Source organism: Babylonia areolata, chromosome 34, assembly GCF_041734735.1.
Source record: "Babylonia areolata isolate BAREFJ2019XMU chromosome 34, ASM4173473v1, whole genome shotgun sequence".
In the NCBI taxonomy this organism is placed as follows: domain Eukaryota; kingdom Metazoa; phylum Mollusca; class Gastropoda; order Neogastropoda; family Buccinidae; genus Babylonia; species Babylonia areolata.
In genome coordinates this window covers 5160698-5187629 of record NC_134909.1, presented here as the reverse complement: position 1 = coordinate 5187629, position 26932 = coordinate 5160698, and the positions used below count along the sequence as shown (strand labels likewise).

At 43.6% G+C, this 26932-nt stretch overlaps 1 protein-coding gene across 1 annotated transcript in view; it reads left to right on the top strand.

Moving 5' to 3' along the window:
• Window positions 1–26932, top strand: part of LOC143277539 (ATP-binding cassette sub-family C member 3-like) — a 129656-nt gene that overhangs the window by 8884 nt on the left and 93840 nt on the right. The window contains exons 2-10 of the mRNA XM_076582419.1: window positions 5369–5440; window positions 9934–10113; window positions 11276–11395; window positions 17344–17472; window positions 17952–18080; window positions 18948–19009; window positions 23112–23249; window positions 23616–23721; window positions 24002–24129. Coding sequence (XP_076438534.1) covers window positions 5411–5440; window positions 9934–10113; window positions 11276–11395; window positions 17344–17472; window positions 17952–18080; window positions 18948–19009; window positions 23112–23249; window positions 23616–23721; window positions 24002–24129 — 1022 coding nt within the window. The 5' untranslated portion in view covers window positions 5369–5410. The remainder of the gene's footprint in view (window positions 1–5368; window positions 5441–9933; window positions 10114–11275; window positions 11396–17343; window positions 17473–17951; window positions 18081–18947; window positions 19010–23111; window positions 23250–23615; window positions 23722–24001; window positions 24130–26932) is intronic.

Genomic DNA, 26932 nt, shown 5'->3' with positions numbered 1-26932 from the left:
CGGCGCATCAGTTCCGTCCGGAAATATCTGTCCACTGACGCAACATCTAGACTTGTCGTTTTTCTCATTCTCTCTCTCCTTGACCACTGTAACTCTCTATTGTCTGGTTTGCCTGCTTCGTTAATTCAGTCCCTTCAGCGCATACAAAACTCAGCTGCCCGACTCGTCCTCAGAAAGAAAAGATCTGAGCACATCACTCCTCTTTTGCAAGATCTCCATTGGCTCCTGTCTCACACAGAATAAAGTACAAGATCAGCACTGTATGTCATAAATGTATTCACAGATCTGCCCCTTCCTATCTCTGTGGCTGCCTTCACCTCTACACTCCATCTCGCTCTCTAAGATTGGTTTCGTATCCACTGTGTTCACGCATACCCAGATTCAAACACTCGACTGTTGGCCGCCGTTCTTTCTCTGTCTCTGGACCTTGCAGTTGGAATGAACTTCTTTCTCTTCGTCAGGCCTCCGCACTCAGCTCTTTCAATTCTGGTCTTGAAACCCACTTCTTCCCAAAATAGTCTCCCTTCCCTGCCCCTTCCTTGTCTTCAATGTTTCCAGTTTTAGAGTTATGCATGCGTCTGATTGACTGGTGCGAAAGCGCTTTGATTCGTCTTTGTACAAGATTCAGTGCTATATGAATATAATAATAATTATCATTATTGTTATAAGCAATAATCATTAAAAAAAACTAACAAAAATACAACAACAAAAAAAGAAAAAAAAAGTCACCATCCCTGTATCATGAGCAACACACATAGATAGATAGATAGATAGATACGCACACGCACGCATGAACGCACGCACGTGAAACACACAGCACACAATCACAGAGAGAGACAGAGAGGGAGAGAGAGAGAGACCCCTATACATGCACACACAGCGCTGAAAAGAGTATAGTACATCCCTCATTTAGCAACAATATAGACTAAACAGTAACTGTTACTCAAACGCAAGACAAAAAAAAAAGAAAAAAAGTTTCCAGCTGGGAAGGGGGCCTGTCACACGTCAGCAGGCAGTGAGTTCCAGACAGCTGGGGCCTGTCACACATCAGCAGGCAGTGAGTTCCAGACAGCTGGGGCCTGTCACACGTCAGCAGGCAGTGAGTTCCAGACAGCTGGGGCCTGTCACACATCAGCAGGCAGTGAGTTCCAGACAGTTGGGGCCTGTCACACGTCAGCAGGGAGTGAGTTCCAGACAGCTGGGGCCTGTCACACGTCAGCAGGCAGTGAGTTCCAGACAGCTGGGGCCTGTCACACATCAGCAGGGAGTGAGTTCCAGACAGCTGGGGCCTGTCACACATCAGCAGGGAGTGAGTTCCAGACAGCTGGGGCCTGTCACACATCAGCAGGGAGTGAGTTCCAGACAGCTGGGGCCTGTCACACATCAGCAGGGAGTGAGTTCCAGACAGCTGGGGCCTGTCACACATCAGCAGGCAGTGAGTTCCAGACAGCTGGGGCCTGTCACACGTCAGCAGGCAGTGAGTTCCAGACAGCTGGGGCCTGTCACACATCAGCAGGCAGTGAGTTCCAGACAGTTGGGGCTCAGAAATTAACTGATCAGTGACCAACTGTTTTCAAATTAGTGTTCGGCACCCGAAGTAACCTTTCAGCTGAAGATCGCAGTGACCGGGAATGCTGATAAGTTGAGTGAAGAAGAGACACTGCGGGAGTGGACCATCAAGAAAGCGGTAAGCGAGCGTCGTAATTTTGAACTGGACGCGGAATTTAACTGGAAACCAGTGCAGCTGATCTAATCTGACGCTTAGATTTCCGCTTTACAAGTTTAGCTGCACTGTCCTGAACTTTCTGCAAACGACTGGAAAAGAGCAAGTACTGAAACAAATATCATACAATACATACGATTTTCGATATTGTATGGTACGTTACGCTACACTATGATTTGATAAAATTGATAATTAAATGATTTTATATACATTTGTGTGTATGCGTTTGTGTGTGTGACCTCAAACTTTGTTTGGTCCTTCTGAAATAAGGATGAGAGTGAATCACGTGTTGGATGTGTCTGAAGTGAGGACACTGTCCTGGCCAGTACGTGACAACACAAACTACTGCCACGAAGACATAGCCGCACTTTGCTTTCTCCCTTCCCTATAGCAGTAGTGGTACCACTACTACTTTAATGCATGTAAATATATATGTATCATTTCATATTTTCTGCAATACATGACGTAGAATGCAATAATATTGATGATATTATGTTATATGGTAAATGATATATATATATATATATATATATATATATATATATATATATACACATATATATACATATATTTCATACATATTTCAGTTTGATCATACACTTCTCATTGAAAGACTCACAAACATTCTTTTGACATTCACGACCTTGCTCTTTCATGGTTTCAGTCCTACTTAACAAATCGAACCCAGACTGTCTGTGTAAATGGCAAATATTCTAACGAAACTCTGTTATCATTTGGTGTCCCACAGGGATAAGTCCTTGGCCCTATTCTGTTTGTTCTGTATGCTACCCCACTGTCTGATTTTATTTATATAAAAAAAAAGTCACTGTCTTTCGCACGACAGCTTCGCTGACGACACAACTCTATCAGTCGGCTTCTATTGCCGAAAATGATACTGATGGCATAATTGAAAAGTGTTTGATAGACTTGAAGTCTTATATGACCTTCAACAAACTACAACTAAATGATGAAAAGACTGAACTGTTGCTTGCTTGCCCCAAGAATTTTAATTTATTAACCACCCGTCTCTCCCTCATTCTCTTCTGGTAAACAACACAGTCATTCCTGTCTCCCAATCAGTGCGGAGCCTTGGTGTTTGTCTTGACCACAGTCTGTCATTTCAGCAACACATTTCAAACATTTGCAAATCAGCTTATCTTGAGCTGCGAAGAATTATTGCTATTCGCCATTCCCTGTCTATGGAAGCAACCAAAACATTGGTCTGTGCGTTTGTTTTGTCTAGGATTGATTACTGCAACTCTGTTCTTGTCGGCACTCCAAAAACTTCACTTCAAAGAGTTCAGAACAATGCTGCTCGACTTATTTTCGGATCCTCCACTGGCTACCAGTTTAAAAAAGAATTGACTACAAGCTTTCTGCTCTGACGTTTGCCCTCTCAAGCTCTGGCTCTCGATTCCTCTCTGACCTTGAAGTGTACATTCCGACTCGTCACCTTCGTTTTGCTTCTGATACCAGGCTATTAATAAAACTCCCTGTTGTTAAAAAGAAGCAACAGGGTCAAAGATCTTTTTCTTTCCAGGCGCCGTCATTGTGGAACAAATTACCAGAAAATTTGCGTCATTCTGTCTCGCTGATATCTTTTAAGTCTGCTCTGAAAACACATCTTTTTCTAACAGCAGTACAGCAGGTTTTTTTGTTTTGTGTGTGTGTGCGTGTGTGTGTGTGTGTGTGTGCTCTGGTTTTGGGTGCATGTTTTATTGTGGAGAGGCTGTTTGCCGTGTGTGTGTGGCGGGCTGTTGGTGAGTGAGTGTCGGTGCGGTTGTGTGCCTGAGTGCGTGTTGCAGGGATGCGTTTTCTGGGGGGCGTCATTTTGGTGGGTGGGTAATTTCCAATGTTCATGTGCGTGAGTTTTCACGTGCTTCCGTGTGTGTGAGTGGGTGGGGGTGGGGGGTGGAGGGAAGTATTGATGGGACAAAGGTGGTTTTAAAAGGTACTATATGACTGTGTCGGAAGATGACGTCAGTCTGTACAAAGGCATGTACATTATCAACTCTCATTGCATTTCCCTTTTCAGCTAGGTACAGTGTAATTATCAACGCTCACTGTATTTCCCTTTTCAGCTAGGTACAGTGTAATTATCAACGCTCACTGTATTTCCCTTTTCAGCCAAGTACAGTGTATTTATCAACGCTCACTGTATTTCCCTTTTCAGCTAGGTACAGTGTAATGATCAACGCTCACTGTATTTCCCTGTTCAGCCAGGTACAGTGTAATTATCAACGCTCACTGTATTTCCCTTTTCAGCTAGGTACAGTGTAATTATCAACACTCACTGTATTTCCCTTTTCAGCTAGGTACAGTGTAATTATCAACGCTCACTGTATTTCCCTTTTCAGCTAGGTACAGTGTAATTATCAACGCTCACTGTATTTCCCTGTTCAGCCAGGTACAGTGTAATGATCAACGCTCACTGTATTTCCCTGTCCAGCCAGGTACAGTGTAATGATCAATGCTCGCTGTATTTCCCTTTTCAGCTAGGTACAGTGTAATTATCAACGCTCACTGTATTTCCCTTTTCAGCTAGGTACAGTGTAATTATCAACGCTCACTGTATTTCCCTTTTCAGCTAGGTACAGTGTAATGATCAACGCTCACTGTATTTCCCTTTTCAGCTAGGTACAGTGTAATGATCAACGCTCACTGTATTTCCCTTTTCAGCCAGGTACAGTGTAATTGTCAACGCTCACTGTATTTCCCTTTTCAGCTGGGTACAGTGTAATGATCAACGCTCACTGTATTTCCCTTTTCAGCCAGGTACAGTGTAATGATCAACGCTCACTGTATTTCCCTTTTCAGCCAGGTACAGTGTAATTGTCAACGCTCACTGTATTTCCCTTTTCAGCTAGGTACAGTGTAATTATCAACGCTCACTGTATTTCCCTTTTCAGCCAGGTACAGTGTAATTGTCAACGCTCACTGTATTTCCCTTTTCAGCCAGGTACAGTGTAATTATCAACGCTCACTGTATTTCCCTGTTCAGCTAGGTACAGTGTAATCATCAAAGCTCACTGTATTTCCCTGTCCAGCCAGGTACAGTGTAATGATCAATGCTCGCTGTATTTCCCTTTTCAGCTAGGTACAGTGTAATTATCAACGCTCACTGTATTTCCCTTTTCAGCTAGGTACAGTGTAATTATCAACGCTCACTGTATTTCCCTTTTCAGCTAGGTACAGTGTAATGATCAACGCTCACTGTATTTCCCTTTTCAGCTAGGTACAGTGTAATGATCAACGCTCACTGTATTTCCCTTTTCAGCCAGGTACAGTGTAATTGTCAACGCTCACTGTATTTCCCTTTTCAGCTGGGTACAGTGTAATGATCAACGCTCACTGTATTTCCCTTTTCAGCCAGGTACAGTGTAATGATCAACGCTCACTGTATTTCCCTTTTCAGCCAGGTACAGTGTAATTGTCAACGCTCACTGTATTTCCCTTTTCAGCTAGGTACAGTGTAATTATCAACGCTCACTGTATTTCCCTTTTCAGCCAGGTACAGTGTAATTGTCAACGCTCACTGTATTTCCCTTTTCAGCCAGGTACAGTGTAATTATCAACGCTCACTGTATTTCCCTGTTCAGCTAGGTACAGTGTAATCATCAAAGCTCACTGTATTTCCCTGTTCAGCCAGGTGCAGTGTTGGAGCAGTCAACAGGTGCCTCCCGGCCCATGGATACCTTCTGTGATGGACAGCTGTGGGTGAGTGAAACACAAAAGGATGTTTTGATGATGGTGGATTTTGTTTGGTATCCCGTCACACTGACTGGTGATTGTAGACGTGTTGGATGTTAGTGTAACACATGTTGGATGTGTGAATGGAACACATGTTGGATGTGTGTGAATGGAACATGTGTTGGATGTTAGTGGAACACAAGTTGGATGTTTGTGAATGGAACATGTGTTGGATGTTAGTGGAACACATGTTGGATGTGTGTGAATGGAACATGTGTTGGATGTTAGTAGAACACGTGCTGGATGTTTGAATGGAACACGTGTTGGATGTGTGAATGGAAATCGAGTTGGATGTGTGAATGGAACACGTGTTGGATGTTAGTAGAACACATGTTGGATGTGTGAATGGAACACGTGTTGGATGTGTGAATGGAACACATGTTGGATGTGTGTGAATGGATCACATGTTGGATGATAGTGGAACACGTTTTGGATGTGTGAATGGAAATCGAGTTGGATGTGTGAATGGAACACGTGTTGGATGTTAGTAGAACACGTGTTGGATGTGTGAATGGAACACGTGTTGGATGTTAGTGGAACACGTGTTGGATGTGTGAATGGAACACGTGTTGGATGTTAGTAGAACACATGTTGGATGTGTGTATTTGGAACACGTGTTGGATGTTAGTGGAACACGTGTTGGATGTGTGAATGGAACACATGTTGGATGTGAGTGGAACACATGTTGGATGTAAGAATAGAACACGTGTTGGATGTGTGTAACTGGAACACGTGTTGGATGTGTGAATGGAACACATGTTGGATGTGAGTGGAATACGTGTTGGATGTGAGAATGGAACACGTGTTGGATGTGTGTAACTGGAACACGTGTTGGATGTGAGTGGAATACGTGTTGGATGTGAGAATGGAACACGTGTTGGATGTTAGTGGAACACATGTTGGATGTGTGTATTTGGAGCACGTGCTGGATGTTAGTGGAACACGTGTTGCATGTGTGAGTGGAACACATGTAGGATGTGAGTGGAACACATGTTGGATGTGAGAATGGAACACGTGTTGGATGTGTGTAACTGGAACACGTGTTGGATGTTAGTGGAATACGTGTTGGATGTGTGAATGGAACACATGTTGGATGTGAGTGGAATACGTGTTGGATGTGTGATTGGAACACGTGTTGGATGTTAGTGGAACACATGTTGGATGTGTGAATGGAACACGTGTTGGATGTGTGTAATTGGAACACGTGTTGGATGTTAGCGGGACACATGTTGGATGTGTGAATGGAACACGTGTTGGATGTGTGAATGGAACACGTGTTGGATGTGTGTAATTGGAACACGTGTTGGATGTGTGTAATTGGAACACGTGCTGGATGTTAGTGGAACACATGTTGGATGTTAGTGGGACACATGTTGGATATGTGAATGGAACACGTGTTGGATGTGTGAGTGGAACACGTGTTGGATGTGTGAGTGGAACACGTGTTGGATGTGTGTTTGTGGAACACGTGTCTGGATGTGTGTTAGTGGTAGACGTGTTCGGATGTGTGTGAGTGGAACGCGTGTTGGGTGTGTGAGTGGAACACATACTGGATGTGGGTGAGGCGAAGAAATAATCTATTGGCTGAGATAAATGACACATTTTAAGTTGGAATATCAGGCAGTGTTGCCTCTCACCCCACTCCCACCCTCTCCCTCTCCCTCAAATAAGTGAATGAGTGAATGAAAACCCCAGAATGCATTACTATCAACCATTCCATCGTTATTTGTTCAATGATCCTAAGATACCAATGAAGCATTATGGGCATGAATTGTGAAATGTATACACAAGAGAAAAGGACAGGATACTTCCATGTCTGCCCGGGGAAAAAAACTTATCCTACCCTGGTATGTGGGAAAAGACCTTATCCTACCCTGGTATGTGGGAAAAGACATTATCCTACCCTGGTATGGGGAGAAGGACATTATCTTACCCTGGTATGGGGGGAAGGACCTTATCCTACCCTGGTATGGGGGGAAGGACATTATCCTACCCTGGTATGGGGGGAAGGACATTATCCTACCCTGGTATGGGGGGAAGGACATTATCCTACCCTGTAGCGAGAGCTTATCCTACCCTGGTATGTGAGAAAGGACCTTATCCTACCCTGAAATGTATAGGTATATGGGAAAGGACTTTATCCTACCCTGAAATGTATAGGTATAAGGGAAAGGACTTCATCCTACCCTGAAATGTATAGGTATGGAGGAAAGGACTTTATCCTACCCTGAAATGTATAGGTATGGGAGAAAGGACCTTGTCCTAACTTGAAATGTATAGGTATGGGGGAAAGGACCTTATCCTACCTTGAAATGTATAGGTAAAGGGGAAAGGACCTTATCCTACCTTGAAATGTATAGATATTAGGGAAAGGACTTCATCCTACTCTGAAATGTATAGGTATGGGAGAAAGGACCTTGTCCTAACTTGAAATGTATAGGTATGGGGGAAAGGACCTTATCCTACCTTGAAATGTATATGTATGGGGTAAAGGACCTTATCCTACCTTGAACTGTATAGGTAAAGGGAAAAGGACCTTATCCTACCCTGAAATGTATAGGTAAAGGGGAAAGGACTTTATCCTACCCTAAAACATATAGGTATGGGGGAAAGGACCTTATCCTACCCTGAAATGTATAGGTAACGGGGAAAGGACCTTATCCTACCCTGAAATGTATAAATATTAGGAAAAGGACTTCATCCTACTCTGAAATGTATAGGTATGGGGGAAAGGACCTTATCCTGCCCTGAATTGTATAGGTATGGGGGAAAGGACCTTATCCTACCTTGAAATGTATAGGTAAAGGGGAAAGGACCTTATCCTACCCTGAAATGTATAGGTACGGGGGAAAGGACCTTATCCTACCCTGAAATGTATAGGTAAAGGGGAAAGGACCTTATCCTACCCTGAAATTTATAGGTATGGGAGAAAGGACCTTGTCCTACCCTGAAATGTATAGGTAAAGGGGAAAGGACTTCATCCTACCCTGAAATGTACAGGTATTGGGGAAAGGACCTTATCCTACCTTGAAATGTATAGGTATGGGGGAAGGGACCTTATCCTACCCTGAAATGTATAGGTATGGGGGAAGGGACCTTATCCTACCCTGAAATGTATAGGTATGGGGGAAAGGACCTTATCCTACACTGAAATGTATAGGTAAAGGGGAAATGACTTTATCCTACCTTAAAATATATAGGTATGGGGGAAAGGACTTTAATCTACCATGCAATGTATAGGTATGGGGGAAAGGACTTTAATCTACTCTGAAATGTATTCTATGGGGGAAAGGACCTTATCCTACCCTGAAATGTATAGGTATGGAGGAAAGGACTTTATCCTACCCTGAAATGTATAGGTAAAGGGGAAAGGACCTATCCTACCCTGAAATGTATAGGTATCCCCCCCTCCCTCCCCCAGACCCCCCCAATACCCTCCTCTCCCACTGCCTCCCCCTTCACCCTGATCCCTCTGACCCCCCCTGCCTCACTCACTCACTCACCCCCCTGCCTCACATACCCTGCCTCACTCACCCCCGCCTCACTCACCCCCGCCTCACTCCCCCCCTGCCTCACTCATTCACTCACTCACCCCCGCCTCACTCACCCCCCTGCCTCACTCACCCCCGCCTCACTCACCCCTGCCTCACTCACCCCCGCCTCACTCACCCCTGCCTCACCACCCTGTCTCATTCACCCCCTGCCTCACTCACCCGCCTCACTCACACCCGCCTCACTCACCCCTGCCTCACCACCCTGTCTCATTCACCCCCTGCCTCACTCACCCGCCTCACTCACCCCCGCCTCACTCACCCCTGCCTCACCACCCTGTCTCATTCACCCCCTGCCTCACTCACCCCTCTGCCTTACTCACCCCCCGCCTCACTCACCCCCTGTCTCACTCACCCCCTGTCTCACTCACTCTCTCACCCCCTGTCTCTCTCACTCTCTCACCCCCTGTCTCTCTCACCCCCTGCCTCACTCACTCTCTCACCCCCTGTCTCTCTCACTCTCTCACCCCTGCCTCATTCACCCCCTGCCTCACTCACCCCCCTGCCTCACTCACCCCCTGTCTCACTCACCCCCTGCCTCACTCACCCCCTGTCTCACTCACCCCCTGCCTCTCTCACCCCCTGCCTCACTCCTCCCACTGTCTCACTCGTCCCACTGTCTCACTCACCCCCTGCCTCACTCACCCCCTGTCTCACTCACCCCCTGCCTCACTCACCCCCTGTCTCACTCACCCCCTGCCTCACTCACCCCCTGCCTCACTCACCCCCTGTCTCACTCACCCCCTGCCTCACTCACCTCCTGTCTCACTTACCCCACCCCCTGCCTCACTCACCTCCTGTCTCACTTACCCCACCCCCTGTCTCACTCACCATCTGTCTCACTCACCCCCTGTCTCACTCACCATCTGTCTCACATACCCCCATTATCCCTGAATGCCCGTGTCGCAGAACTCCAGTCTGCTGCTGGACAACACGTGGCCCCAGTTCACAGACTGCTTCATGCACACCGTGCTCATCTGGCTGCCCTGCGGCTTCCTCGGCTTGTCCCTACCCTGTTACGTCACTTCCGTCCGGAGGAACGCCACGCACATCCGGTTCCGGACCACCACGCTGTTCGGGGCCAGACTGGTGAGACGTGCGTGTGGGGGGGGGGGGGGGGGGAAGGGGGGAGAGAGGGGGGAAGGGGGTGCGGGGGGAGGGACGGGGGGAGTGGCCGGGGAGGGGGTGCAGGGGTAGGGCTGTGTGAGGGGGGGGAGGTGGATTGAGGGTAGAGGGGAGGTGGATAGATAGATTAATAGAAAGGCGGATGAATGGGTATTGGGTGATATTCTATTGGGAAATGCATACTGCCACTACTACTCTTCCACGAGGACTAGTACCAGTGAACGGACAGAAAGACACACACACACACACACACACACACACACACACACACACACACACACACACAAATGACATTCAATGTCAGCCTCTGCACGTCTAAAAATCACAGAACAATGGCGGCTCACGTGTGCTCTCTCTCCTACCATACACACCACCACCACTTTCTCTCTCTCTCTCTCTCTCTCTCTCTCTCTCTCTCTAACACTGGTGATTTCAGTGCTGTCTAACACTGGTGATTTCAGTGCTCTGTGACATTGATGATTTCAATGCTGCTGTCTGACGCTGGTGATTTCAGTGCTGTCTGGCATTGATGATTTCAGTGCTGTCTGGCATTGATGATTTCAGTGCTCTTTGACATTGATGATTTCAGTGCTGTCTGACACTGATAATTTCAGTGCTGCTGTCTGACACTGGTGATTTCAGTGCTGCTGCCTGACATTGGTGATTTCAGTGCTACTGCCTGACACTGGTGATTTTAGTGCTGCTGTCTGACACTGGTGATTTCAGTGCTGCTGCCTGACATTGGTGATTTCAGTGCTGCTGCCTGACACTGGTGATTTTAGTGCTGCTGTCTGACACTGGTGATTTCAGTGCTGTCTGACACCGTTGATTTCAGTGTTGCTGTCTGACACTGGTGATTTCAGTGCTGTGTGACATTGATGATTTCAATGGCTGCTGTCTGACACTGGTGATTTCAGTGCTGCTGTCTGACACTGGTGATTTCAGTGCTGTCTGACACCGTTGATTTCAGTGTTGCTGTCTGACACTGGTGATTTCAGTGCTGTGTGACACTGATGATTTCAGTGCTGTGTGACATTGATGATTTCAGTGCTGTCTAACACTGGTGATTTCAGTGCTGTCTGACACTGGTGATTTCAGTGCTGCTGTCTGACACTGGTGATTTCAGTGCTGCTGTCTGACACTGGCAGTGCTGGTCGTGTTGCACGTGCTGATGAGGACGTGTGGCCTGACCATCAGCACCTCTCCTGCTGCCTTTCTGGGGGATGCTCTCTACCTCTCTGCCTATGTACGTCACTGTCTGTGCCTGTCTGCATGTCTGTCTGTCTTTGTCTCTGTCTGTCTGTCTGTCTGTCTCTCTCTCTCTCTCTCTCTCTCTCTCTCTCTCTCTCTCTCTCTCTGTCTTTGAAATTAAAGCCAGCATAAGAAATCTGAAAAATGGAAAAGGTGCCGGTCCAGATAAAATAGTCGGAGAGATGCTTAAAAATATTGACACTGTTGTTATTGACTTTCTCACGTCATTGTTTAATAAACTGTTTGATAAAGGATTATTTCCCATAGATTGGTGTAAATCAATAATTGTGCCAATCCATAAGAAGGGGGACACGAACAGTCCCGACAACTATAGGGGTGTAGCTCTAACAAACGTAATAAGCAAAGTATACACTTTCATTTTGAATAGAAGGCTTGGTCAATGGGCAGAAAGAGAGCGGAAACTTGTTGAAGAACAAGCAGGTTTTAGAGGAGGATTTAGTACTATAGACCATATTTTTACTTTATATGCTTTAGTTAAAAAAATTCCTAAGAAGAAGAATAAATTATATGTTGCTTTCGTAGACTTTAAAAAGACATTTGAATCTGTGAATAGAAATATATTGTGGCACGGTTTGAGAAAAACTGGTGTTAATGGAAAGATGTATATGGCACTTCGAGGTGTATATGAGTCAGTGTTGGCATGTGTGCGTGAAAAAGGAGTTTACTCTGATTATTTTAGCTGTCCCCGTGGTGTAAAGCAAGGCTGTATTTTGAGTCCTCAAATGTTTGCATTCTTTATAAATGAATTAGCCATTGAAATGTCAGAAAAAGGCAAACATGGTGTACAATCAATCCCAGGTGCTGTTGAAATATTTTTGTTAATGTTTGCTGATGATGTGATTTTACTCTCAAGCACTGCGGTTGGCTTGCAGAATCAGCTCAATATATTGAAAAACAAAGCAGATACATTGCAATTAACTGTTAATCTAGACAAAACAAATATTATTGTTTTTCGTAATGGAGGTCATTTATCGCAGTGGGAAAAGTGGTTGTACGGTAATGTGGAAATAAGAGTTACTAATGCCTATAAGTATTTAGGAATGGTATTTACGACAAGATTGAGTTTAAAAGCAGTATGGTCAGAAATGTGTAGGAAAGGGAAAAGGGGAGTAACAGAAATTTTAAAATCTATGAAGAAACTGAAAACAGTTGATTCCTCTTTATTTTGGAAGTTGTTCGATACACAAATAGAGGCAATGTTGACTAATGCAGCAGAAGTATGGGGCCTTGAAGAAAATGCTGAAATGGAAAAGGTACATACATTAGCCATAAAGAGATTTATGAAAGTTCCATTGCACTCTTCTAACACGATGGCATACGGTGATTCTGGAAGGTATCCTTTATATATTCGAGCCTTTGTGAAATGCATCAAATACTGGTTAAAGCTAACTCAGCTCCCTATAAACAGACTATGTAGACAGGCATATGACATGTTACTCCAGCAAGTTGAGTTTGGTAACCATAACTGGGTGGGCAATGTGAAACAAGTTCTTACAGTAAATGGGTTTGGTATTGTATGGCTTTGTCAGGGAGTTGGGAATGAAAGAGGATTTATTTCGGAATTTAAAGATCGTTTAGTATCTTGTCATAGACAAAAATGGCGCTCCAAGATGGAAGATAGTATAAAGTATTCTTGGTTCCATTCCTTCAAAGGTGTATTACAACCAGAGAAATTTTTGATAATAGTTACTGATAAATGGCACAGGGATATGTTAGCAAGATTTAGAAATAGAACATTGGGCTTAAAAGCAAATAGAAGATGGTTTGATTCGGAAGGTATTGGGGATAATTTGTGCATGGTGTGTATGGATGGTGTGAGAGAAGATGAAGACCATTTCCTATTTCATTGCAAAGCTTATCAAGATATCAGGGCTAAGAATCAACTTTTACGTGTGGCCGCCGAGAGAAGGCAAACCGTGCAGAGCTTGTTATCCTCTGATAATGATGAAGTTCTAATTTCGCTCGCCAGGTATGTTGCAGAGGCTATTAACATCCGGAAAAAGAAAATTGGTTAGTTAGAATATGTAGTAGTTATATCTATGAATAATATATTGCATTTGTATGCACTTGATGGTCAAGTTGAATATGAACAGGTTATAATATTTGTTGTTGTGATTGTCAGGCTAAATAGTAGAGGTTGATGATAGAGATGATAGAGTGTGGTTGAAGATGATTATGTGTGCTTGTATTGGGCACATGCATCTATAAACAATTAATTCACCTTGTTCTAGAAAAGCTTATTAACAAGAATTGTTTTATTTACTGTTCATAGTTTGTTTTTGTTTTATTTTTGTTTTTTTCGTTCAATACACGACGCTGCAATTGAGAATTATGTCCCCTTGACATAAGGGCTGTAGATAGGCCAATGTCAATAAATAATGTCTGAAGTGTCTGAAGCGTCTCTCTCTCTCTCTCTCTCTCTCTCTCTCTCTCTCTCTCTCTCTGTGCCCCCCTCTGACCAAATACTATTTCTGTCTACCAAGTCGAAAGCCGTCATGAAGTGGACGAATACAGCAGACATCACAGTACTTTTACCGAAGACGTTCTCAGTGCTTCAGAGGTTGATATTATAATATTTCTGTTCCACCACCCTTCTCAACCATGCCATCGTCGGAATTCAGAAAACAAGTCTTTGATATTAACCACACACATTTGCATAAAAACGATTCGCCTAACTTGTTAAAAATCTCCGTATGCAATCATATGGAAAGTAATTACATATATATAATTACATATATATATATATATAAACTTATACAGATTGTTCTGTACTTGATAATGGAAAAACAGAAGCAGCTTTTATAATACCAGAATTGTACCACGAGAAAATGTATCACTTGGGCAAACATTATTCCATCCTTACTGCTGAATTAGTTGCCATACTTGTGGCCTTGAATCACATTTTAGATCTTTCAAATAATGATAGACAAATTCTCCTCTGCGTAGGTTCGATATCAGTGTTGCTTGCTCTTAGATCTCCGAATAAAGAATTCCGTCTGATAAAATAACCGAAATAAATCACGTTATACATCTTTTGTCGTTCAATGGCACTCATATAACTTTCATTTTAGGTGCCTTCGCACTGTGGGATTTCTTCAAATGAGCGGGCAGATCAGGTTGCTAGAAAGGCAGCGCGCAATTGTGAAGGCTCAGTCCTCAGTATTCCATTAGATCTACAAGAGTGTCATAGATGAATTAAAAAGTTTCCCGTGATCGGCTTACAAACAGGTTAAAAGATTCCGAATGCCAATATTACCGTCACTGTATAAAGGCAGTTGCCATGGCTTTCTTGTGTAATTTATCTGTCTCCCTGTGAAAACCAATCATAAGTCTAATTTATCGATCTCGTTTGAATGCTCTTCGCACAAAATATTGCAAAAACCTACAGTGTTTATGCGGAAAAGAAATTGTCTATGACATACTCGTCGAGTGTCCCAGAACAAAACAACTGGTCGTTCAAAACCTCACTGACCAGTTTCCAGTGATCACTTCTTTGTCCTCAGAAGATATTTTGAATAATTGTTTATCACTCCGAGAAATCACATATTTGAATCAAAGTCCAGTTGGTATCCACCTTATACTTTTGTTATAATGATTATGCTTAATCCTGTTAAAAAATGTTTGAAATAGTTATACTTTTCTCTGTTAGTTCGGTCTTACGTAATTGTTCCAGTTTAGTTCTGTCACTTTTCCTGTCACCCCACCACCTCTTCCCATCGCCCCACCCCACACCCCACCCCCACGCGCGCACACACATGTACTGCTCCCATCCCCTTCCCCCGACTAACATCACTTACCAGTGAAAAGACGTTAAACTAAAGAAACCACAGACCTGAGAGAGAGACAGAGAGAGAGAGAGGGGGGGGGAGGGAAGGGGGGACACGGACACGGATTTTGTGTTATTGCCATTGACAATACTATCCTTTGACAAGAAGGACAATGTATGAACAAAAGAATAACGGCGGTTTACAGAGAAATTAAAACATTGCTTTAAAAAAAAAAAAAAATCAACGACCAAAACAACAATAACAGTAACGTCAACAAAATCATAAAATAAAACATATTGCTAAGATTAGGTAGGTCTGGCCGCTATGTGATGCTGTGTAACTGTGGCTGACGGATCCTATTTTTATCACTTTTCACTTCGCCATAGCAAGCGCAGTACTGCATACATCGAACTGAAGATATATCAGAAAATAAAACCACCTTTGTTCGTTCCTATAAGTGTTTCTTTTTTGTGTGTATTAAGATTAAAAGGAAAGTAAAAAGCTCGACCATCCAACTTTCTACAAAACCATTTATAATTATAAACTGTGGAACTGACGTCAGGGTTACAGTGTTTTATCGGTAACTATAAGGCTTCCGAAGTTATTTTCTTTTCCCGACAATCCCAACCTAGGGCGATAAAATGATTGATTGAGCTCGCTAGTGATCTTATACTTACTTAATTAACAATCAAAAGCATACTGGTAAGGTTCATGTTCTGTAAGTTTTCCCCGTTGAAAATTAAGCATTTCTTTCGAATTTCTAAATAATACTTACACATGAAAAGGAAATGTATTTCATCTTCAACTAAAGCACCACACACAGGATAAGGGTGTCAGCAGAGTAACCATTTTTTGTTTGCATTTTGGCCTAAAGCTCTGAGACAGACAGAGAGAGAGAGAGAGAGAGAGAGAGAGAGAGAGAGAGAGAGAGAGAGAGAGAGAGAGAGAGAGAGAGAGAGAGAGAACAAATATTAGAAATAAAGAAAACCAGACTGAAAATCACAATTTGGCCACCACTATGGATTGTTTACATGCATATTTATAAGTATAGATAGATACATAGTTAGATAGATAGATATGGGTTTTCATTTATATGGTTGAATGGTGGAGTTATCAAGAAAAAGTATTTTTGTATAAGTTTTTAAAGAACGAAAAACTGATTGCTATAAACAGATAGTGAAAGTTATTCTGCATATTGCTGTTTTGAGTCACTGTTGCAACCAGAAAATACCTTTCAGACACTACAATCATTAGATTTTGTAATGCTAACTTTAGGCTAGGTACATGTGGTAGAAATTCACACAAACGATACGTAGGAAAATGAAAAGCCTGCCCTTTCTGTAATGCTACAGAAGTCGAACTCATATGTTCAATGTATCAGTTAATGAGAGAAGAATGCTTAGTGAAAGTTTTCATTGATATTAATAAACATATACAATTAGCGTTTCTTTTACAGAATGAAAATAAGTTCATTACTCGCTGTGTGGGAATGTTTTTTTCACCTTGAAAAAGAAGAATCTACAAGACTTATACATTGCTTTCCTTTAAAATGAACAGAATGGTGATTAGGCCTATGGAATTTTCCAAATTCAGAACTTTCTTTGCTGCCTTTTTGTTGCAAAACGTTTGTCTGTGATATTGGTCATATTCACCATTTTTACGGTATTTTCTCTGTCTTCAATGTTTGCATGTGCCTCCGTCGCACTGAGGCCAGTGGCATTGCAGAAAATGTTTGAGCTCTCTCTCTCTCTCTCTCTCTCTCTCTCTCTGCGGCGCGCGCACGCGCGCGCACGTATGTGTGTGTGTGTGTGTGTGTGTGTGTGTGTGTGTGTGTACTTTGGTGTTTTATTGTAATTTATGTCATAGGTCTTAACCGATAATGAACGTACGCGCGCGCGCGCGCTCGTGTGTGTGTGTGTGTGTGTGTGTGTGAAGTCTATGTGTGTGTGTGTGTGTGTGTGTGTGTGTGTGAAATATGTGTGTGTGTGTATGTGTGTGTGTGTGTGTGTGTGTGTTTGTGTATGTATGTGTGTGTGTGTGTGTGAAATGTGTGTGTGTGTGTGTGTGTGTGTGTGCTTGGTACCAGACTTTCATTGTTCTATCCCTTCCTCCCTGCTCTGGACATTCACGTGGTTTACATTCTGGCCTCTCTCAGATGACGCTGTGCGTCATGACGCAATATGAACGTGTCCAGGGTGTGCACACGTCAACAGTGCCCTTCCTCTTCTGGCTGATGGCGTCATTGTGCAACGTCATTCCTCTCTATTCCGTGGTCATCCAACAGGTACGTCATGTGTGACGTGTTTCACGATCAGTTCTCCTCCTCTGTCAGTGACAAACATAAAAGACGCCATGATGGGAGGTCAGAGTGCATCAGACTGGACGTTAGCAACTGTTGACAAGATGGACGTTAGCAACTGTTGTCAAGGGGACAAAGCATTGTTCTGCTGTGGTTTTGAGGATAAAGATTTATATCACCAGTGCAATTTTGTTGAAAACACATCATGACTGGTCATGATTTTTCTCTGTTCTGTCTGCCTGTCTCACTCTCTCTGTCTCTGTTCAATGTCCGTTCCCTGTCTTTCCCCATTGTCACCAGTTGCTAACGTCCAGTCTGTGTCTGCATGTGTGTGGCGAGAAACTGCCTTGCTGCCGGCCTGTATGTATGCGTGGATGTGTGTGTGTGTGTGCGTGGTGTGTGTGTGCCTCTGTGTGTGTGTGTGTGCGTGGTGTGTGTGTGTGTGTGTGTGTGTGTGTGTACAGCGGTACGAGAGTCACCCAGTGAGCTTCACGCTGTGTGTGGTGAGTCACGCCCTACAGATCTGCTCACTGCTGCTCACCGCTCTCGTCAACAACCACCAGCACACCTCCCACGTCACTCACTCCTCCCAGGTGGGTGGGCCTCACCCGCTGCTGTGAAGGTGGAGACACGGGTAGCGTCATAACCGTCAGCTGTCTGGCTGCCTGTCTTTCTGATTGTGTGTGTGTGTGTGTGTGTGTGCCACGATATCTCACAGCGTCAAAACTGATTCAGCAGTATACTTTGAGATCCTGTTGACGATGCTTATGTCAGTGATATGACGGTGTGCAATGTCAACACGTTACAATTATGGCTCCAGGACGTATTTCTGTAAAGATGCTTCTTTTTGAAAAGTTACAAAATGCAGTTGGAATACAAAAGTATACCAAAATGAAGTGGATTTTTTTCCTTTTTTCTCCTATTTCTTTTTTTCTTTTTTTTTTCTTTTGGGGGCTGGGGGTGGGGGGGGGGTTTGCAATGAATTGCGTGGCTGTCATAATCTGTCACTTGACAGCATTTGTAGAAGATGAAACCGATAACAGCAGACCTTGTCAAAGTGTTCATTAACTTAGATTCATCAAAATGGTGAGAGAAGATTGTGTGAGGCAGCTTCATTCTTATCTTTACCGATTTTCTTCTCACCTCTCCTTGGAGGAGCTGGAGAAGCATTCTGGAATATCTGCTCTAGATGTGCTGAATTTCTCCGCTGCTTTTTTCTGTCCTTCCCCCCTCCTCCTCCTCTACCCCCCCCCCCCCCCACCCGCCCCCTCCTCCCCCCCCCCACCCGCACCCCCTCCCCCATCCCCACCCCCACCCCCACCCGCCCCCGCGACAATCAAGGGAAGTAACTGTACGTATTGAGATAATCAGTAGCTGCTCACCTTGCATTGTTATTTCCTTTCCCGACGTTTTCCATGTGTATAGCTGACCCAGTTCAGTGATTCCTGCATTGTGTGCAGAGGCCATGTCCAGAAACTACGTGCTCCTTCCCGTCCTACCTGGCGTTTTGGTGGATGACAGAGTCAGTTTGTATTCATTTATTTATTCATTTGTTTGTTTGTTTATCTATTTGTTTGCTTAATAATTTACCTTCAAATGCCCCATAGAATTACAAAGACACGTTTGGAACCCACTTCCAGTAAATGGCACAAGATTAAAAAAAAATAATAAAAGAACCCCAACATTTTATGACGAATCTAAAGTGTACCCAAAATACTTGAGTGTTTCGGTTGCTTTTTCACACGAATAAAGCAGTTCCGGCAATAGATTGTGCCTGTCTTATCGCTGTTTTATATTTGCAGCCGGAACATTTGTCTGTTGGTAGCACTTTCCAGAAACAATTCAGCTGCTTTGAGGTTCACACATCCCACTTCCTAATTTATCTTCATGCATCACTTTATGAACTGACCATTTATTGTGGATAACTGACCTGACTGTATACCTGTGAATGGACTGATCGATAACTGACCTGGCTGTATAACTGTGAATAGACTGATCGATAACTGACCTGACTGTATACCTGTGAATGGACTGATCGATAACTGACCTGACTGTATACCTGTGAATGGACTGATCGATAACTGACCTGACTGTATACCTGTGAATGGACTGATCGATAACTGACCTGGCTGTATACCTGTGAATGGACTGATCGATAACTGACCTGGCTGTATACCTGTGAATGGACTGATCGATAACTGACCTGACTGTATACCTGTGAATGGACTGATCGATAACTGACCTGGCTGTATACCTGTGAATGGACTGATCGATAACTGACCTGACTGTATACCTGTGAATGGACTAATCGATCTCCTTTCAAACTGCCCAACGGAGCTATGGCCGAGTGGTGTTGTACCCGACAGGAATCTATTGTCCACAGGTAAGTGTTCGATCCCACATGACCGTGACTTTTCTCTCCCTCCACTTGACCTCGAGTGCTGGTCTGGGTGCTTGTCTTTCTGGTCAGAAAACAGACCAATGTCACAAGTGCAACAAGCACTTTGCGCACGTAACAGAACCCACGAAAACAAAACTTTAAAAGATCTGCACAAAAGTCCACAAAACAAGTAAAACAAGTACATTTGCAGACAGGAAGAAGTGGGGACACACTATCCCGTGGACAAGAGCCCGATTTTCTGCACAGATAAAAGTTTGAAAAAAATAATAAAAAGGAAATATACGTGGAAAAACTGCCAGTAATTCGTGTTTCTGAGTATCATCATTTCTCAGACACAGGTCTGGAATTGGTTGTCTTTTGAAGTGAAATCATGACATTGAGACAAAATGGTAAGTCGTTCAATTGCTTTCCAGTCGGAGAATAAAGACAGCGCACTACGTTGTGTGGAAGCCTTTACGGTGACAGCTGATTTAGTTGGTACAACAGTTCATCTATCCCTCGCTCCCTCCACATAATGTGATGGAGTGAGTGAGTGAGTGAGTGTGACTGCTGGATGGGACACCTGTGTGTTGGAGGGTGAGTGTGACTGCTGGACGGGACACATGTGTGTTGGAGTGAGTGAGTGTGAGTGCTGGACGGGACACATGTGTGTTGGACTGTGTGAGTGTGAGTGCTGGACGGGACACATGTGTGTTGGACTGTGTGAGTGTGAGTGCTGGACGGGACACATGTGTGTTGGAGTGAGTGAGTGTGAGTGCTGGACGGTACACATGTGTGTTGGACTGTGTGAGTGTGAGTGCTGGACGGGACACATGTGTGTTGGACTGTGTGAGTGTGAGTGCTGGACGGGACACATGTGTGCTGGAGTGAGTGAGTGTGAGTGCTGGACGGGACACATGTGTGTTGGAGTGAGTGAGTGTGAGTGCTGGACGGGACACATGTGTGTTGGAGTGAGTGTGAGTGCTGGACGGGACACATGTGTGTTGGAGGGTGAGTGTGAGTGCTGGACGGGACACATGTGTGTTGGAGTGTGTGAGTGTGAGTGCTGGACGGGACACATGTGTGTTGGAGGGTGAGTGTGAGTGCTGGACGGGACACATGTGTGTTGGAGTGAGTGTGAGTGAGTGCTGGACGGGACACATGTGTGTTAGAGTGAGTGTGAGTGCTGGACGGGACACATGTGTGTTGGAGTGTGTGTGAGTGCTGGACAGGACACATGTGTGTTGGAGGGTGAGTGTGAGTGCTGGACAGGACACATGTGTGTTGGAGTGTGTGTGAGTGCTGGACGGGACACATGTGTGTTGGAGGGTGAGTGTGAGTGCTGGACAGGACACATGTGTGCTGGAGTGAGTGAGTGTGAGTGCTGGACGGGACACATGTGTGTTGGAGGGTGAGTGTGAGTGCTGGACGGGACACATGTGTGTTGGAGTGAGTGAGTGTGAGTGCTGGACGGGACACATGTGTGTTGGAGTGTGAGTGAGTGCTGGACGGGACACATGTGTGTTGGAGTGAGTGAGTGTGAGTGCTGGACGGGACACATGTGTGTTGGAGTGAGTTAGTGTGAGTGCTGGACGGGACACATGTGTGTTGGAGTGAGTGTGAGTGCTGGACGGGACACATGTGTGTTGGAGTGAGTGTGAGTGAGTGCTGGACGGGACACATGTGTGTTGGAGTGAGTGAGTGTGAGTGCTGGACGGGACACGTGTGTTGGAGTGAGTGAGTGTGAGTGCTGGACGGGACACATGTGTGTTGGAGTGAGTGTGAGTGCTGGACGGGACACATGTGTGATGGAGTGAGTGTGAGTGCTGGACAGGACACATGTGTGATGGAGTGAGTGTGAGTGCTGGACGGGAGGAATGGTGAGGGGTTCGCGCGTGGGAATTTGTGTTAGAGCATCACCACACCAACAGCTTCCTGTTCCTGTCGTCATGACAACAGTGACTCAATGCAGCAGCCGTGGCCACAACGCAAGGACACGGCACTGGTCAGCTGCACAGCCACATGATGCAGTGACCATGACAGATGCAGACTGAGCTCTCTCTCTCTCTCTCTCTCTCTCTCTCTCTCTCTCTCTCTCTCTCTCTCTCTGTGTCTCTTTCTTATCTTCTCTTTCGGACGAGACGCTGAAGTTAGTGGTGGCTGTTTGTACCATGTCACAATATTCGACCCATCAATGGGGTCGGCATCAGCTTGGTATTATATTGTAATTCATATCACAGGTCATAAACAATGAGAGAGAGAGAGTGAGTGAGTGTGTGTCTGTGTCAAGTCAAAATGATCTTTATTGAGGGGAAAAAGGGTTATTAGCTTTTTTTTGCTTTTTCTTCCTTTTTTTACATCATGAAAAACGAAAAGAAAAAAATACAATAAAGCAATACATGGACAGATAGCGAATAACTATATAAAGCATGCCGACACCATTGTAACGTACGAAAGCAACGTCATTAGATCATTAACATAATTATTCAGCAAGAGAGAGGGAGTGAGAACGACGAGAGAGTGGGGGAGTGAGATATAATTAGGGGGGGGGGGGCGGGGGGGGGGGGGGGGAGGAGATAAGATTAGATAGCCGTATAAAGGTCAAAATTGAAAGAGGGAAGATGAGAGACGGAGTCAGAAGGCAGAGAGACAGTATGAGACAGACGGACAGACAGGTGAACAGTAAACAGGCATGTCACAGAAACCACAATGATTACATGAAAGAATTGACAGGGCTTATTTTTTTCTTAGTGCTTTCAAAAAACAACTGTTTAATTTCAAGAATGGAGTTAAGCTGTTCCATATAGTTCCCCCAGAATATGTAAATCCAGATTTTTGTAAATTGTTTCTGGGTCGTGGAAGAGACAGATTCTGAGTATGTCTATTTTCATTCTTAATAAAAATTCTTGATTATTTTCTTTAGTGCCGTTCCATTTACTACAATGTGCACAGACTTTCATTTGTTAAATAAACGTCTACTTCTCTGCGGGAGGATGGCTAAATGTTTGTCATCAGAATCTTTCACAGAATTGTATTTTAGTTTAATCAGTTCTGTAGGTCTTTCGTTGTCTACAGTTTAACGTCTTTCCACTTGAAGTGATATTAGACGAGAAAAAAAAAAGAAGATATATCAGCGTAAAGGGCAAAAAGGTATGTGATCTGCTACTTTTTAAGAAGGGTGGTTTCAGTGCCCGTGTGTGTGTGTGTGTGTGTGTGTGTGTGTGTGTGTGTGTGTGTGAGCCAGGTTGATGATCAAGGGCCACAAGCGCGACCTACAGGCGTCAGACCTGTGGCAGTTACCTCCCGCGGAACGCAGCGACACGCTGACTGCACGGTTCACTGCACTGTGGAGAGAACAGAGGGCGGTGCGCGGCTTCCACAGGTACCAACAACAACATCGATACTGCTACTACTACTACTACTACTACTACTACTACTACTACTACTACTACTTGATTAAGTCTGAATGAGGTTTGGTGAGATTTAATCTAGTCTGAGATTGATTAAACCTGAAAGGAGGATTGGTGAGACTTGGAGAGTTTTGTGAGATCTGACTTACTTTTAAATGAGGTTTGGTGGTAACAATGAAAAGAACTGGCCCGAGAACAGAGCCCAGTGGGATGCCACAGGGAATGTAAGGTTCACTGAGATTGTCCTTGATGAACACAATCTTATGTTTGAACACAATCTTGTCAACCACATGATGGTCAAAATATCTTTATTATTTTAAATTTGTGTTCTCCGTCAGAAATGCCGAGAGAAGTAGCAAGACCAGAGAGACAGTGGGTGAAAGGACACCTCTGCTAGCCAGTGTCACCTCGCCCCGACACACAGGAGATACGGCTGACAGACAGGTTGTGTCATCATCACCACCATCGTCATCATCATCGTCATCACCATTACCACCTCGATCATCATCATCATCATCGTCACCATCGCCACCATCATCATCACCACTATCATTATCATGATCACCACCATCATTATCATCACCATCAGTATGATAGTCACCATCACTGTCATCATCACCACCATCATCATCATCGTCATCATCATCACCATCATCGTCATCATCATCAGCGTCATGGAAGGAAGGCGGCAGAAGAAAGGCATGGACCGACATGTGCTGTGCAGAAGGAAGGTGGACGATCCCCTGGCATGCTGCGAACCCTGTTGTGCATGATGGCCAAGGACATGGTGGCCATCGTCATGATGAAGGTCATCTCCGACGTCTTCTTTCTCCTCTGCCCCCTCCTCATGGGGTCAGTACCCCCTCCCCTCCCACCGTCTGTCTGTCCGTCCGTCACGGTATGAGTGTCGTGTTGGAGAGTGTTTCATGGTTTCCTTTTCGTCTGCTCACAAGACCTCTTTGTCACTCACTCGCCCCTTCTTCATTTGTCTGATGTTTATGTGTTGATTAAACTACTGTTCTACGTTTTGTTCATCATTCGTTCATGAATCAGCTCCTTGACCTGTCAGCCTGGCTGGGTTGTTGAGGTGTTGCATTGATTTGTATTCTACGGTATGTAGCTGATTGATTTATATACTATGGTGTATACTGATTGATTTATATACTGCGGTGTATATACATGTATAGCTGATTGATTTATATACTACGGTGTATACTGATTGATTTTATATACTACGGTATGTAGCTGATTAATTTATATACTACGGTATATAGCTGATTAATTTATATACTACGGTATGTATCTGATTAATTTATATACTACGGTATATAGCTGATTAATTTATATACTACGGTATGTAGCTGATTGATTTAGATACTACGGTATGTACCCGATTTTTTATGTACTATGGTATATAGCTAATTGATTTATAGACTACTGTATGTAGCCGACTTGTACTCGTGTTCTGAATCATTGATTTATACACTACGGTATGAAGCTGTGGCTTTGGAAATTTATATCCTTCTGAAAATACCCGTAAAACGAAGCACACAATATGGTAATATAAACAACTAACTATAAGAAACTGTCTTGTCTCCCCTGCTGCTGGTGCTTGGGGTATTTTGATTTTCGGACAGTCTGGGTTCAGAACAATGTACCGGCTGCTATGTGGAGATTGGCATTGAACGTGTTGGGACTGCTGAACCACCGTAAACAATACAAGATTTTTATTGGCATTGAACGTGTTGGGACTGCTGAACCACCGTAAACAATACAAGATTTTTATTGGCATTGAACGTGTTGGGACTGCTGAACCACCGTAAACAATACAAGATTTTTATTGGCATTGAACGTGTTGGGACTGCTGAACCACCGTAAACAATACAAGATTTTTATTGGCATTGAACGTGTTGGGACTGCTGAACCACCGTAAACAATACAAGATTTTTATTGGCATTGAACGTGTTGGGACTGCTGAACCACCGTAAACAATACAAGATTTTTATTGGCATTGAACGTGTTGGGACTGCTGAACCACCGTAAACAATACAAGATTTTTATTGGCATTGAACGTGTTGGGACTGCTGAACCACCGTAAACAATACAAGATTTTTATTGGCATTGAACGTGTTGGGACTGCTGAACCACCGTAAACAATACAAGATTTTTAAAAATCACAGACAGTTAAATTTGTTCACTTATACCTATCACAGACAATTATTGAATGTATTGAAACAATCAGTTGAGTACATCTATATGTCACAGACAATTAATGGGGTGTAATGAAACAATTACTGATGTACATTTATACGTTTCACAGACAATTATTGGCGTGTATTGAAACAAAAAATGGTGTAAAGTTATTTGTGTCACAGACTATTATTGGAGACTGCATAGAATAGAATAGGGAATAGAATGTCTTTATTACCAAGTGTACCGGGGTCACAAGGAATATTGGGGGATAGTACATAAAAAGGTACGAACAGAAATCAACAAGAGAGGCAAGGCCTTCAAGACTCACTTGTGATACAGTTTTTAAAAAATCTAATCGTTAAAATGCGTTATGTATTTGTTATAAAAAGCTCCGGGTTAAAAGAAAAAAAAAAGTCCTAACGGCAGATTCGAACCCCGCGTGTTCGGATGAGAAGAAACTGTCTTATCCATTACACTATCGTGGCTCCTTAACTGACGTTCAAAAATATAATATATAAACATGCTTTTTTAAAAGGGCGATAAATCGATTGCGGTATTCGCAGTGAGAACACTGAATCGTATTATTCTGGTGTATCTTGGGCATTCAAAAAATCTTTAAGTTCGCGGTAAAGGAGACGTGGCTATCGCCGCAATCACACTGCAACATTTAGCCGTTTTCTCTGGATCTAGATAGATGTACGAGTTTAGTTACACCCGGTTGACACTGTCGATTCAGTTTCTCTTTTATGTTTTTATAGTTTTAAAGTTGATATGAAAATTGAGGTTTTTGTTAACCTAATAACATGTAGAGCCAAGTACAAGTACTTCTAAACGTCGTATGAAGTGAAAAGAACTTCATTTTGACAAAGGTCTAGACTGGAATTTTTTGCGTTTCATCAATTCAAGGGTTTATTATTTTTAGCTGTGAATTCCGAGAGATTCTATGGATATTTTTATGGCAGTTTGGGGCATAATCCATCACATGTTATCGTGTATTGTCGATTGAATATAGGATTGAACGGGCAGGTCAACAACTTGAAACAAAATGGCATCGTTCGCGTTCGCGAAGAATATGAGCACGCGCACTTTGAATATGTATAAATATATGTAAGAAATTGATTTTTGCCCATGACCTTCAGGGCTCATCCAGTAGGTCTATAAAGTCCACTTGTAATGATTTTAGTATTTTCCGAAAAAGACCACTTAGGCGAATGAACATAGCGAAAGCCCTGTACACTGAGAGTAAAACACACAAGCTTTTTATGTATTGAGTATAATTTCAAAATGTAATGTTTAAGATGAGAAAGATCAGTTTAAAACAAAATAAGCCTCCTAGCATTAATTACAGATTAATTTCCCTTTTTTACTATCTGCACCAAAGACATGCAAATAAATATAACTTCCATGCTTAGCAAAAGAAGTTCCTGTTTGAACAAAAAATGATAAAAATGACTGCTCTTGT